General features: G+C 40.0%; 1 protein-coding gene across 1 annotated transcript; it reads left to right on the top strand.

The window, feature by feature from the left end:
- Positions 1-75: 75 nt before the first annotated feature.
- Positions 76-6,823, top strand: lrrc24 (leucine rich repeat containing 24). The gene is made up of 4 exons (XM_046052532.1): positions 76-237; positions 4,122-4,400; positions 4,781-4,949; positions 5,586-6,823. The coding sequence occupies exons 1-4, from the start codon at positions 76-78 to the stop codon at positions 6,821-6,823; spliced, it is 1,848 nt and encodes a 615-aa protein (XP_045908488.1).
- Positions 6,824-15,197: the final 8,374 nt, after the last annotated feature.

The following is a 15,197-nucleotide window of genomic DNA, read 5'->3' as shown; positions in this document are numbered from 1 at the left end:
CCCCCCCCCCCCCCCCCCCCCCCCCCCCCCCCTTCTATCCAGGTTTTGTCTCTGAAGTGCTGCTGTAAAACCACCATGGTCCTCTTGTGGTTCTCAAGACTCGTCCTGATCATCCTGGCCTGCATCCCTCAACCATCTCTGGGATGCCCCTCTGGCTGTCGCTGCTACAGCCTCACAGTGGAGTGCGGATCTCTCGGGATCAAAGAAATTCCACACGGTGTCTCCTCTGTCACCGAGGTCTGTTGGGCAATAGACAATAAGTTAGGGCACTAGCTTCCCCCTCCCGCATCACCGGTTTTGTATCAGTTGACTGCCTCTCTGATCCATTCTTATTACCCTGAAATGATTGTGGTTAATCAATTTGCTGTGACCCTCTTTGATGTAAGCCTGAGGGAGGGGCAGCACTGTTGGCTGTGTAATTATTCATTCTTGCTCTGAAAGTGACTCTTACACACCGTCTGATCATCTGTTGAGAAGATGTTTAACATTACATCGTCTTTTCCTCTTGGGTTCAGGCCCCCCAACATTACTGCAGCTCATGAATATTAATGAAAGCATGTCCCGGATAAATAGTTCCATTAACCTCAATCAGCAGGTCTATCTCGTTGATCATACATTACCTTATGGCCCATGTTTGCTTCTTTGAAAACATCACAAACTAGGAGAGTGCACTCAGTAGATTGCAGATCTCCACCAGGCCTTGTATCACCAAACAGCGTTCAAATGCCAATGTTATTTCAGGTGTTACTGTAAGCACAACACCTTCTTTACTTTTTGCATGGCATTTCATGCCATTTAGTCTAGTTTAGTAAAAAAAAAAAGGGATGCCAGAAAAATACTGTAAAATAACAGTAAATAACTAACTCATAAAAACAGATAATATTTCAGCAGCTGGGGCACCAGAAAAATAACGTAAATTACTAACTCGTAAAAATACGGTCATATTGCATAATGACACAGTTTGTAACTTTAATTTGACATAAAATCTTAATGTGTCTTAGTGTGTAATTTTGGGTTTTTTAATGTTTAGTCAAGTTCCTCTACATCAAACTCATCCATGTCTTTATGGACCTTGCTTTGAGCACTGGTGCGCAGTCATATTGGAACAGGAAGGGGCCATCCCCAAACTGTTTCCACAAAGTCGTGAGCATGAAATTGCCCAAAATGTCTTACTGAAGCATTAACAGTTTCTTTAACTGGAACTAAGGGGCAAAGCCCAACCCCTGAAAAACACCTCCACAGCATAATCCCCCTTCAACCAAACTTTACACTTGGCACAATGCAGTCAGGCATGTAGGCTACCATTTTCCTGGCAACCGCCAAACCCAGACTCATCCATCAGATTGCCAGACAGAGAAGCGTGATTCGTCACTCCAGAGAACACGTCTCCACTGCTCTAGAGTCCAGCAGCGTGCTTTACACCACTGCGCTCGACTCTTTGCATTGCACTTGGTGATGTAAGGCTTGGATGCAGTTGCTCAGCCATGGAAACCTATTCCATGAAGCTCTCTATCCACTGTTCTTGAGCTAATCCACAAGTGAGGCCACATGGCGTTTAGAGGTCTATAGCTATTGAATCTGCAGAAAGTTGGCGTCTTCTGTGCACTGTGCGCCTCAGCATGCACTGACTCCGCTTTGTGATTTTATGTGGTCTACCACTACGTAGCTGAGTTTATGTTGTTCCCAATCCCTTCCACTTTGTTATAATACCACCAACAGTTGACAGTGGAATATTTAGTAGTGAGGAAATTTCACGAATGGACTTGTTGCACAGGTGGCGGTACCACACGTGAATTCACTGAACTCTTGAGAGCGACCCATTCTTTCACAAATGTTTGTAGAAGCAGTCTGCATGCCTAGGTGCTTGATACACCTGTAGCCATGGAAGTGATTGGAACACCCGAATTCAATGATTTAGAGGGGTGTCCCAATACCTTTGGTAATATAGTGTATATCGTCATATCGCTCAGCCCTATTTATTAATGGCAGTTAGAGTGTAAATCAAATGCTCTCAAGCTTTTTGGATGTGAAGAAGCCAGTGATGATCATCTGCTTTTTGCTTATTGCTCACACTTGATGGAAGAGCTGGTGGTGGAGTGGGAGTGGTTATCTGCTCTGTCATTTTTGCAGCCAGGTAACCAACATACTTGAATTTGTCCCCAATTCTGTGGAGAGGGCAATAGACTAACACATCTACAGAATTTGGTCTCCATACCATTATTTGGGGAAACTTACTGACCACAGGACTCAATTTGTACCCTTTTAGAGCAAATGCGTGATCAAAGTGTTCTTTTTTCATTAGTAGCTTAATGTTTGTAAAATACATCAACACAAACTGAATATGTATTCCCTTTTCAAGATAAGTTGGAGGCATACCAGGAAAGTGCAGTGGATCTGGTGGCAGTGGTCAATGAGGAGCAAGTGTCTGCAGGAATTCCCTTTTGAGAATCACCACATGTAAATCATCGTAAACCATCAGGTTTAAATGTCTCACAGACTTTAGATAGATATACTGTTGATTTTGTTTGCTTTTGTTGATGTTTTCCAATTGAGCTACCTTAAGAGGTCGAGTGGTTTCTATAGGTCATCAAGAGGTTGTGTTGTGCAAAGTCAGCCGAATCTGAAAATTTTCGTTGGGCTTGCATACCAAAATCTTGCAAACAAATCATTTCATTAGGACTGCCAACAAAAACTTGCATATATTCTACAATGAGTGCGCTATGGCCAGCCGGTGTTTGTTGTGTGAATAGGTATTATGCAAACCATTTTAAGAAGATGAGTATAAATTCACATTGAATTTCAGGTAAATTCTCTGCTTGTGTTTTGTTTGTATCACATTCCCAATTGTCTTTCTCTTAATTAACTTTCTCTGAATATATTTGCATCTATTTTGTACACCAACTTTTCTGGACTTCCCCAACTCCAGTGTACACAGTTGTGCGCTGCCTTCCAAGGCCAGGTGGACCTAATTCATCATTCAGCTGTAGCTCTCCTGGGGAACTAGAGGACAGAAAAGGGACAGGTTTTGATTATACACCAATCACTAAGACTCTTCAATCAAAGTATCTGTAAAGTGGCATTAAATAAAATGGTTAATCACAAGCCTGTAATTTAATAGGAAGTTTACATTTCTTTTTAAACCCCATCAAAAGGTGTGGACACCAGTCATTTAACAATAAATTAAATATTATCTTTCTGTAATTTTACCTTTTTGGGGCAAATATTTACTATGTTAATCTTTATATTAATTATAATAAAAGTCAACATCTGTGAAATGACAGTAATTATGGCTCTTTTCAATGATCAAAACTGTGTTTTGACAGTTTACCAATGCTTATAGACATTATGCACTGATTAAAATAAAATTTTTTCAATGTTTTTATTTTCCAAAGATTCATAATCTATCTATCTATCTATCTATCTATTGGTGCAGAAAGCAGCCAACGCTGACATTTTTGATCAGATGATTACAACTGGTTTCTGAGATTATAGGGTCAAAACAGAGCCTCTGTCTCTGAGCATACAGACATAAATGTGCACAAAAAAACATTAGGCTAATGTGTCTAGATATACGTACACACACATAACCCTCCAGATCCTCTCCAGGCTCATGCCTGGCAGAGATAATGAATGCACATTACCAATCAAGCAAACAGCCATCTATAATGGATCAAACACACACTCCTGTGTAGCTCCAATCCCTCAAACATTTTTTGTTTGAAGAGGTTTGCTGACAAGGTCTGTGATGTTTGCATTATTTGGCAAAATAACTGAACCACTAAAAAGAGAAAAATGCTGCACAACCTACATTGTCAGTCATTATTATAATGACCCTATACTAGCTCATCCCACATTGTTTGTATTGCCCACATTAAAATATGTCCAAAACTCTGCACAGCCCATTGAGAGCAGATAGTGATCAAGGTAGCCCTTGTTAATGTAATCTCTCCTTGGTGAATCAATTTTTCTACCCAGTGAGCACAGCACTGCAACAGGCCGTGCTCACTTGAATATGTATAAAACAAAACACCAATTCAAACAACACATCCCCTCCTCTGTGTCTCTAATAAAATCAAGTTGTGATCACTCTACTAATTTCATTTGCCCCATTTCCCCTACAGACCATCTTCCTCCAGGACAACGCTATAGTGCAGATCCGTCTTCAGGACCTGACTCAGCTGGGCAGCCTCCATTACCTCTACCTTCAGAATAATAGCATCTCAGCCCTGGAGCCTGGGGCGTTTCTTAGCCAAGGGCAGCTGCTGGAGCTAGCACTCAATGGCAACCTCATCCACCTGGTTACCCAAGATATGTTTCGGGGTCTAGAGCACCTCCGGATCCTATACCTCGCTGGGAACCAGATCACTCGAGTGCAGGACTACACCTTCAGGGGACTGCAGGTTGGTGGGCTGAGATAAAGGAATGAATGGATGGATAGATGGATAAATAAAAGAATGATCAGCGATGTTCCAAAAACCTTGACCATAATTCTTTTGGTAAAGTGAGAAAAGCTTAGCAGGTAGTTAAAGTTAATTAAAGCTAGTCCTCAATGGCAAATATCCCAATTCAATATATGGTATACCTTTTAATGGATTATATGGAATGACATCTGCAACTGTATATCCTATTCATAGCAACATGTCTGATTAATCCCTACCTACAGACTGAGACAGGTGGAATTGAATCATCCTGTCTTTACATTTGACATTTCTTTTCCTCCCCCACCTCCTCTAACTTGCATGCTTTCCTTTGCTCATTTATGTCTTCTTCCTGTCTGCAGCGTCTGCAGGAACTCCACCTGCAGGAAAACAGCATAGAGCTGCTAGCAGAGCAAGCTCTTTCTGGCTTGTCATCTCTAGCCCTGCTGGACCTCAGCAGAAATCACCTCCGCACCCTGGGAGCCTCATCCCTCAAACCGCTCGTCAGCCTGCAGGTGCTCCGCGTCACAGGTAGGTAGAGTGAGGACTGAATTCCTAGAGCACATTATGTCTTCCCATAATGTGACATAATTCTCCAAGATTGAATTCAGGTGGAAGTTCCTTGAAAAATGCTTCCTCGCCACAGTTTTGAAAAATTGACACTGCCTGAGAAAGCACTGCCACAGCTAAAACCAACAGACTCTTTTGACACATTTTACATATCAAAGGGGTTCATCCAACCATAAACCTTTAATGAGAAAGAAAAACCATCAAAGACACAATTTTAAAGAATAAATTGAAGGAACAGCCTCTAAAAAAGGAACCTCCTAACTAGGTCATGCAATGGGCACCAAAAAAGCCCAAACAAAGTTTAAATTATCATAAGCAAAATAAATGTGCTTACCAAAGAATATCACCTCAAGGCCCATTTAACAGCTCAGAGCTTTCAAGTCATAATGATCATCATCAATATTATCTTTCTTAGCAGTTGGAGTTTGCTCAGTTTTCATGTATTTGTTGAAATTAAATTAAATTAGATCAAATATCAATTTAAGCACTTCTGGGTTGTATCTGCCATTCTATCTGCAATTTTGGCAAAAAAAAAGTTGGGTTTTAAAGTTAATTCCTGACTTTGGAAACAGCAGTTGACACTTTCCTCATCTACAGAGAACCCATGGCGCTGCGATTGTGCTCTGGGCTGGCTGAGAACCTGGATTAGTGAAGACGGACAGCGTCTGTTAAGCTCTGCTGAACAACGTCGGCTGATGTGCTCTGAACCACCTCGTCTCTCCCACCTCAGCCTGGTGGAGGTGGCTCCCAACAGCCTGGTCTGCATCCCCCCTGTGGTGCAGCTCGAGCCCAGCCACCTGACTGTGCGACTAGGGGAGAGCCTCCGAGTCTCCTGCCAGGCCTCTGGATACCCTCAGCCTCAGGTGACCTGGAAGAAAGCATCCCATGGCAAGCCCCAGCTATCACCTCGAGGCCTAGTGCAAGAGCTGGGACCCAATGGTGAGCTCTTCAGGCCTGGGGCTGGAGGAGTGGTGACTGCCCTGCCCAGCAGTGGAGGGATCAAGGTTGGAGGAATCCAGGGGCTTGTACGTGGGACTGAGGAGGGCGGCGAGAGGGACAGTTTTGATCCGGACATGGGCAGCGGCATGTTATTCCTCAGCAATGTGACTGTAGCACATGCTGGGCGCTATGAGTGTGAAGCCTGGAACCCCGGTGGTGTTGCTAGAGTTACCTTTCATCTGGCTGTGAACATGTCTTCTTCTTCATATTCATCCCACTTCTGGCCTCGTGTGAATACGCACTCCTTTGTTTCCTCTTCATCTAACTCCTTCTATCAACCAGAGGTTCTGGATGTTAGCCAGGAACCGCTCTATGAACAGGACAGCATGGACTTCAATGCTTTGGGCCCTGCTACGCAGACTGCCATTGCTGTTGGGATCTCCTTGCTGGCACTCACTGCGGTTCTCCTCTTGATTATGATCTACACTCGTCACCAGCAGTACAGCAAAGAAGAAGGAGGCTCCTACTGTACCAGCAAGGAAGAGAGCATCCTTTATGTGAACGACTACTCTGATGGGCCCACCACCTTTGCACAGCTGGAGGAGTACCGCGATGACCACGGCCATGAGATGTACGTACTCAACAGAACCAAGCCTGTCCTAGGCTCCACTTCTTCCAGGTGTCCAATGATGAGCGGGTTTGTCCAGCAAAAGGGTATGAAGGAGGCTCTCCTGGACCATGAAATGGTCCAGACATTGACCAGATCAGGCGGAATGGGACTTCGCAGAAACCCAGCAGATGGAGGAGAGGGACCCCTTACAACAGACCCAGAAGAGCTGTTCCTTAGTCAGAGTCTCCTCTTCGGATCACAGGTTGCCTACGAGATTCACTGCTAAGAGGTTTTAATTGTGTTTTAACATGAAACAATATGTTAATGGACTTAATCAATGACATTAAAGGAAATCACCTTGGTGCAATGATTTAAAGCATAAGATTAGTATGTGGTCTTCAAATGAGAGGAGAACCTGGATCTTTCAGAGATTTATTGTATGACATAGGAGGGGACAGAGGAATGGACAGTGATATTTAAAGGAAGAATAATGACTGAACCATTCCTTTCGGTCTCTAAAGCAACCCTTTAAAGATAATTATAAGTGGCTAACAGTATCAGACATGGTTAGTGTGACAGATCATCCATATCCTCACAAAAGAGGCTGAGACTGTGCAGCACATAGTGGCAACTAACAATATGGATTAAAACAGTGAGTAAAATTTTGTACTTATTATTTTCTTTAAGCTCTGTTTTGTGTGTTTTGTCAGTGTTTTGTGTAAATATAATGAAGCTAATTTTCACTGTGAAGTACAGTTGTTTTGTGGACTCTGTTGCATATCTCATTAGAATTAGACCTAAAGCGATCCTCTTACTGAAACTACATTGTCATTACCCATATGTGTGAGTGGGCGTGGGTGGGTGGATTTGTTTAAAGAGGTTTAGTGTGAATGCATCAATCCTTTTTTTTAAACATTTCTACCATAGCATTGTATTCCTTGATGTTAACATTTCGTGTTTTTTCTACTTATTTGTTGCAATATTAAAAACAATGAATTAACATTTCCATTGCCTGAAACTGAATCTGTAGTGGATTTAATTCCATCAGTATGTAACAACCATTCTAATGTGAATATTTTACATTTTGTCTTTGATTTCTACATAATAAAATGTATTTTAAAAGATTCAGTGTTTCTTTACTTACAAGGTCAACTGGTTGTTTTAACACAGCTGTTCTGCTAATTCTATAGTCAAACATACTGTAAAAGCGTATTGTTTTTCTCTGTCTTCTTATTCTTCCCTTTAACCCATGAAATGTAGTAGGTGAGTGTGAAAGATGTGTTTTCATAGAGAGACTGAGGGTTTCACTCACTGTGCAGAGGTCAGTCTGCGAGAAGTCCATGGCTCATAAACTCTTTATTTTTTCCTTCTGCTGCTAAGTACTGTATTATGAGGTGTGCTTTCAGAGCTACTTGTGGACTAAGATAGCTTGTGGAAATAATAGCACCAATCTTCTTCATACTAAGACCTAGAGCCACATTGATCCTGATTCAAAAATACATCAATACTGTTTTAAAATGACTGATATTTCAGATGGTTCATTATGGTTGTGTCCCTCAACTGTATTAAATGTAATGTTTTGTTCATGACAACTCAGAAAGAAGAAACACTTAACTTAATTAACAATACTGCCTGTCGTAGGCACTGTATAGCATCATTACAATGTCAGTATGTTAAGTGTAAGGAGTAAAACAATTAATTTGGCAATGTATCTTTGATATGTTTAAATGGTGACAAACCTTCAATTTGCTATTACTGTCAATTGACAGACCTCTTTGACATATATTAAAACAGAGATATGGTATTGCAATAATTTGCTGTATAGTCCAGTGAGCATTCACTATTTAATATTATTCATGCAACAATTCCCATCATGAGCAAGCACTTGCGAAAATGGTAAGGAAAAAGTCCCTTTTAACAGGCTGAAACCTAGAACTAAATGGGAAGGCAACTGCCCAAACATTCCTGTTTTAAAAAACAAGATAAAACCTGTTAATTGTTAAGATTTAGTAAGCTGTTAAGTGGATTTTTGACAGCCATGATAGCTGTTTTTCCCTGCTTCCAGTATTTATGCGAAGCTAGGCTAACTGCCCCCTGGCTCGAGGTTTGTGCTGAATGTGCAGCCAACTCTCAGAAACAAACTGTATTTCACAAAACTTAACTATTACTTTGAATATAGGTTGGTATTGATAATAGTGGCAAATCAAAATAGAATAAATAAAACACTTCTTGTGTAATGTTCTTTGCAAGCAGAGGCATCCTGTAGTGCCTACTAGAGTTCAGCTTGATTGACAGAGAAATGTTATTAACTGACATTTCTGTAAAAACTCGGCAGTGAATTTCAGATGACACTATGTATTAAACAACAGCCGCTTTACAGCAGACAGTTGAGCTAATACCAGGGACAAAAGTAGAACATTCCCCAAACACAGAAAAAAACTGACCTGACCGAAGCCCATCACAATAGCTCCTCATCACAGATGAAGATCTCACACGAGGATACCCTTATTCCACGTGTCTTATGAAGCAAATATATTTGCTTTGTGTCTGCTGTGATACAAGTCCCAGGCCGTGTCCTCACATGTCCAAAAACGTCTTGCTTACAATAGCTGTCAAAATGTTCAGTTTTTGGGGAGACCAGTCAATAGTTGTTTCATTTTTACAGTGTGCACCTCCTAATCACGCCACATTATTTTCATTGATTCGCACCAGTGTACCTGCAGGCATGTGCTGTTGATTAGAGACCCCCATAATTGATTTAACTGCCAGAAAATTATGCTAAAGTATTACTAATGATAACAGTAATGTGAAAACCAAGGTTTTAATGTACTGCTGCTGCTAAGAGCACCCCATTAAGAAGCATAGTACTTGTTTTACCTTTTCCAAAATGCACTAGCACTTTGCAATGCCACCAAGGTCGTTGTATATGGAATGTGTAAGTGGATTATTCAACCACTTGTGATGCAGAAATTTGTCTATGGCTTAAGATTTAGTTTTTAAGAATTTTTGAGTTGAGTTGAGTCAACATCTAAATATGTTTGCTTGTGGGGGGAGGTTACAGTTTTGGTTTGGGGCATTAAAACCATTCAAGGACAGTTGTCAGCACATCGATTCAAATTATTTTCTTTAAAAAAGAGAAAGCAAGATAACACAGTAGCACTGTAAAGGGGATGCATACCAATCGTTATTGCTTGGATTCTGTACCAATCAAATTTTGATTTCCCTCTTCATAGCAAAGGTTGCCTGCAGTCCCATCAATCAACACAGAAATAGTAAGACCTCATGGTACTGATGCTGATCTACCTTCTTTCAAGTATCCGTTCTCATCTCTTTTCGAACATGGTTCAAAACAAGGGAATAAATTTTTGTATGAGGTCAAATAGGAGATGTCTGGAACTGAATTATTGATGCATTTCTACCTGGCCTCCACAGTGGCTTTTCCCAGAAGGAGGGTTTGTACCAATTTCTTCGATGTCACTGACTTTGTGCACAGATGTCAGATGTCGTCCTTGCATTTTTGTTTTGGATTAATGCAGCTCTGATCCACGTTGAATGATGTTGAAACTATGTTTGGCACTGAGCAGCCATTCAAATCAATTCAACAGTTTTACTTGCATAAAATATATGTTAGAGAAGGGATCTAAATGATTGAATGCATGTGTGCACCTTCAGAAAAAGTGCAGCCAGAGTAGATTCAGTAATAGCAGCAATCAACCTCCTAGTGTGTTGATTCAAGTCTTACAACTGTGTTTTTCAAGGTATGATTTGATTACAGTCCCCAACAGAAATGGTTTACTAGAATGTTCAATTTTATGCATGGTCCTTTCTATTAAAGGCATGAATGAACAGCATGTGATTTATCACTCAGGATTACATGATTGAAAGACGGAAAATCAATTCAAGTCAAAACTATATTTTTTAAACCAATAATATGTCTGTCAAACAGACGACAGATATCAAAATCTAAGAAATGTCTATTTTTCCCCCCACAGAAAGCCTTCAGGGCTGGCAGAGCCTGTGCATAGAAAAAATGTCAATGAATCTGAAACTTGAGTGTCTTGCTTCATATCTGCAGAGCAATTCCATTTTCTTCTGTTGTGCTTTCTGTTCTAAAGGGCCTGAGTTCTTGGTTTGTACCAACAGACTGTATATTACAGATATTATATTATTATTATCATGATTGTCTCATATTAATTAGTTGTCATTCTGCATTTCACAGTTTTTCACCAGCTTAGCACAATTCAGCAGTGATTCCCAACCAGGAGTATGCTACTACCACAAATAGTGCCAGGTGATATGCAGAGTATAGTCAGTTGTAGGGTAGCTCCACCACTTGCAAAAAATAAATCACTTTTTGATTAGAAAAATATAATATTACATATTGAGTCAGCTGCAACACTAACCACTAGTTTTTAACACTTTAAAAATTTGGCTAAAATTTGGCTTGTTGCCTCTAAACTTCTGGCTGCTATTGGTGGCCATTAAATATCAGTCACACAGCCTGCTATACATTCCTCGAAGCAGGGAACTCATGTCCACATTTATTAGGCAGTCATAAGGCCTGACACCACCACATCCACCTTTGTGAGATTAGAAAACAATATACAGTACTTGCCGTTAACCTGGTTACAGCAAACTCATAGCTTAGCTACTGTGTGCTGGAATCTAATTTATTAACATGAATTAAAACACATATTTTCACCTTTGTAATAAAATGTATTTAATTGTTAATAAGCTCCTGTCATGGAAACACTGGACTGTATGTCTAACCAGGCGAGACAATGTTTTGGATGAGCATGACTGGGAATCATTGTAATACACAGAGGTATAGTGGTATTTGGTCCGGAACACACCATGACGCACAAGCATGTAATATGCAAACTCCAGCAACACTACCCCTCTGGTAATACAGTATATGTAAGGTATTGCACATAGGGATAAAGAGTAAAACTTGCAAATAAATTATTTCCTATCCCAGTTCATTGTTTTCAGCCGACTGTAAATAAAATGTAGGTGAAACCTGTAATTGTCTTAGTGACACTGATGGAAATTATATACTAGCACCAGCCCATGTCCTTCATCCCTCACCGTCACGGTGGCTGCTCCCTTCCCATCATCCCTCAGCAGGCAAATGTCACTGTAGTGAAATGTAGCTCTTCTGATAGCTGCCAAGGCTTAGTGGCTAAGGCCGTTCAGTGGTTCAAGTATCGAGCCACTGAACAGTGATGCTGCGTTCCTCTGCTCCACTCAGTCTAATGCTGATCACTGACACAAATGGGCCATAGAAACAAGCATAATCCATATGTTAAAAGAGGTTAACAAAAAAGTAAATCGCTTTGTCACTGCTACACTATTGTTAGGTAAAAAATCTTAAGAAATGTTATCTTTTTAAGAAGTATAACATCCTTTTTTGATTGATCATACACAATTTTGAGTTCATCTAATTCTACTGCGATTTAAAAAGGTTTTTCAAAAAGACTAGAAGTAGAACGTATAATTTTGCAGATCACCGTGTCATTTTTCAACAGAGGCATAAGCATTAAAATGACAAACAGGAGTTTTGACAGAACAAAAATAACAATCCTTTGCAAATAAATAGCAAATGTCATAATCTCTCTATATCTTTTTTTTTTAGGTGGACCACCCCAAGTGGAGTGGTACACCTAAATTAAAACAAATGCAGAATTTTTGGTAATTAGATCCTTGCAATGAATTTGGAAACAACATTTTCAAGGATTTATTAAATTGTTGGACTACCAGACTGCTTTGAAGGTTGGGAGATCCACTGGTAATATTTTGAAAGTACCAATGGATCAAATGACTATGTGTAATGCAAAAGGGGTCGCCGGTAGTGACAAAACCAAAGAGAATTACATCCTGACTCTTTCTGTCTCTCTCTCTCTGTCCCTCCCGCCCTTGTACCTGGACTGATTATGCAACAAGGCATTCTTTTTTAAAATGACCACAATGACTGAAAAAGTGTTTAATGCTCAGATTACATGTTCTTGTAATCTTTTCAGCAGTCTGCCAAAGTTCTACATAGTGCAAGCATCCCCCAGGCAGAGTGAGTGGGTGGTGAATCTGCAATGATATCAGTGATATAAATGCATACAGCATGTAAATATCATATGCAGAACAATGTTTTATTATTCAGTATTCTATAATCATACAAAATGTTTCTGCTTCACTGTAGCTCAGCAATGAGAAAGTGAACCAAGAGCACTACAGAAAGCGCATTGTCCCAGAATCATTAGGCCCCTGCTGAGCTGCAGCTGTATTAAAATGTAAAATTACTGTGTCATTTTCTTGACTGTAACATTAAACCCATGGGCACCATCAGCCTCTAAATGAACCAAACTCACATTAATATCCACTTGTACATTATTGTACAGGTCAAAATTGAGCTGTTGCACCGATAAATTGTACAGTGGTATAACAGAAGCATGAAATAGATATTGATCCTGGTGTGTGCTTCTATTTTCTTCACCATTCACTCTCTAGCAGGGGCTGTAGATGTGAGACATTTACTATAGACAAGGGTAATTATTCTACAACACTCTACTTATATGTTCTTTCATTTTGACTATAGCAGTTTATGGTAAAAGTACAAGTACACTTTCACATGTTAAATTAAAAATATTATATTTTCAAACCATGTTTTGAAGACTTGTGCAGTTTGCAAAATATGAAAGCATCATGTTAGTCAAGTAACTTTTAACTTATGATCTATTTACTCCACAATGCAGAATATTTGAGGAGTTTGATAGCCTTTTGTAGATGCAGCTTCTGCCAGCAGTGCACATTCAGCAAGTGAATCTTTTTTCTGGTGCAGAAAGGTTTTTATATGCAAATAACCAATGTTGGGGAATCATATATATTTGATAGGATTCTGAAATCCAACATTATCAGTGAGCACACTGTTAGGACTTAATTCAAACTTGTCAAAGTCAGACTCTAAGGCTGACGGTTATCTGTCGATACCTTTAAAGTTAAATAAATGTTAAATGTTTCACACATCATTGATTTATGTAATTCAAGGGCACTGTTCAGTCAAGCAAATAGATGTTAACTCTACTTTTGGTGTTTTTCTGTCTCTGAATATGGAAGGCACTCAGTATTCAAATTTTTACTTTTAATAGTAGTTAGCAGTTGTCTTCTTCCAATAAAATTGCATGAGCCAGCAGCTGATTTAAGAAGTTTATGTTTTATTCAGTTAAGTTCCATTTTGTGTATTGTATGTCTGCTAAAATGGGAAATAGGCCCAAACATTCTTTCTGGGCACATCATATTTTCTGATGTGTAAGGAAGCAAGCGCATAATTATGTAAAATGGATGGTGAATATTGTCTTTTTCTTCTTTTGGGGGGGAAAGTAGAGTCAGCGTCATATGCACGATAAGCTTCTGTCCACACTCAGTGCACATTGTTATCGCTATGCATTTTCTGCAGATGACGAGAACACAATTCTTCTTGACCCAGTTGGACCACATTGCAGGAATGCTGCTTAATGTTGGCAATGACATTTAAAATCACAATCCCCATTGTTGAAGGAGCTGAACCCTGACATAGCCCATAAGTAGATGGCCAAAACAGTCTCTTTTACTGTGCCATTTTCCAAGACTCTTTCAATAGGAAGCCTCTATCCTGCTACTATTAAAGGAATTCAGTTTGACCTCAATTAAATGCCACAAGAACTTAAAATGAATGTCTGCTGTGTAGAAGAAAATAAACATTTTAGTTACACATTATAATGCAATCTGTCAAAATCTGTCTTGTTAGTGGCACATGTAAAAGTACGTGTACGATTTTGACAGAATGTTTGTTTAAAACATGAACATGATGAGTGTGAAAAGGGAACAGTTCTGACATCATTGCAAATACATCTATGTATTGTGTTGCGGAGATATCTGAAGTTAGCATGCTAACCAGCAAGCCTCAGCCCGTCCTGTCTTGTAATACCACTTGTGCCTGAGAGGACGACAAAGCAGAGCTGCTCCGAGGGCTTGTCAATCAATGCTGCTGCACAAGCTGCTCTCTCTCTCTCCCTCACCCTCCTCGACCATTCGTTCTTCCTTTACCTCTACTTTTTTGTCTCCTGCCACCACTTGATCGCCCCTGTTGCTGACTGGGCAGACTGGGTGTGAAATTGTTGTTGTACGGAGACACATGGGTGGTGTACCACACAGCACCCCGGAATGCAGCCTGCTTCCTTTTGGCACAACAAATTTTAGAAATAGTTTCACTGCTGTTTGTTATTGTGTTTTTTATATTGTGTACTTATTCAATATATTTGAGCGGCTGTGTCTTAACAGAAAGCGACAGGCAGAAGAGAAACCCCTCCCCACAGATCCTCCTATTTGTTTGGGGCATGTGGCCAAGGTACACATTGGACCTTTAAAGCTGCTATTCTCTCAATAACTCAGTGGTTCTATTACCTCAGTGATACTAGACATCAATTTTAAATGTTTACAATGTCCAGGTGTGTACTGGGGTATAAAACAACAATGTAATGTAATTTCTGCAGTACCTTTTGTATGTGCTACAGTTAAGAAAATATGTTCTAGCTATCTTGGTTAAAGCAAGTTAATAGATACAAAAGTGCCTCTTGCAGCACAAGCTGTGGTGGCTGCAAAACTTCCACTGTCAGAGCTAATTGAAATAC

This window comes from Micropterus dolomieu, linkage group LG06 (assembly GCF_021292245.1).
Source record: "Micropterus dolomieu isolate WLL.071019.BEF.003 ecotype Adirondacks linkage group LG06, ASM2129224v1, whole genome shotgun sequence".
Classification (NCBI taxonomy): domain Eukaryota; kingdom Metazoa; phylum Chordata; class Actinopteri; order Centrarchiformes; family Centrarchidae; genus Micropterus; species Micropterus dolomieu.
The sequence above is the reverse complement of the archived record's forward strand: the minus strand, read 5'-3'. Positions and strand labels throughout refer to the sequence as shown.

What these genes read in the sequence shown, in the direction of transcription:
- lrrc24 (XM_046052532.1), top strand. Translation starts at nt 76, where the DNA reads ATGGTCCTCTTGTGGTTCTCAAGACTCGTCCTGATCATCCTGGCCTGC. An exon ending in GTGTCTCCTCTGTCACCGAG is followed by an intron (nt 238 to 4,121) that starts GTCTGTTGGGCA and finishes TTTCCCCTACAG; the next exon opens with ACCATCTTCCTCCAGGACAA. An exon ending in ACACCTTCAGGGGACTGCAG is followed by an intron (nt 4,401 to 4,780) that starts GTTGGTGGGCTG and finishes TCCTGTCTGCAG; the next exon opens with CGTCTGCAGGAACTCCACCT.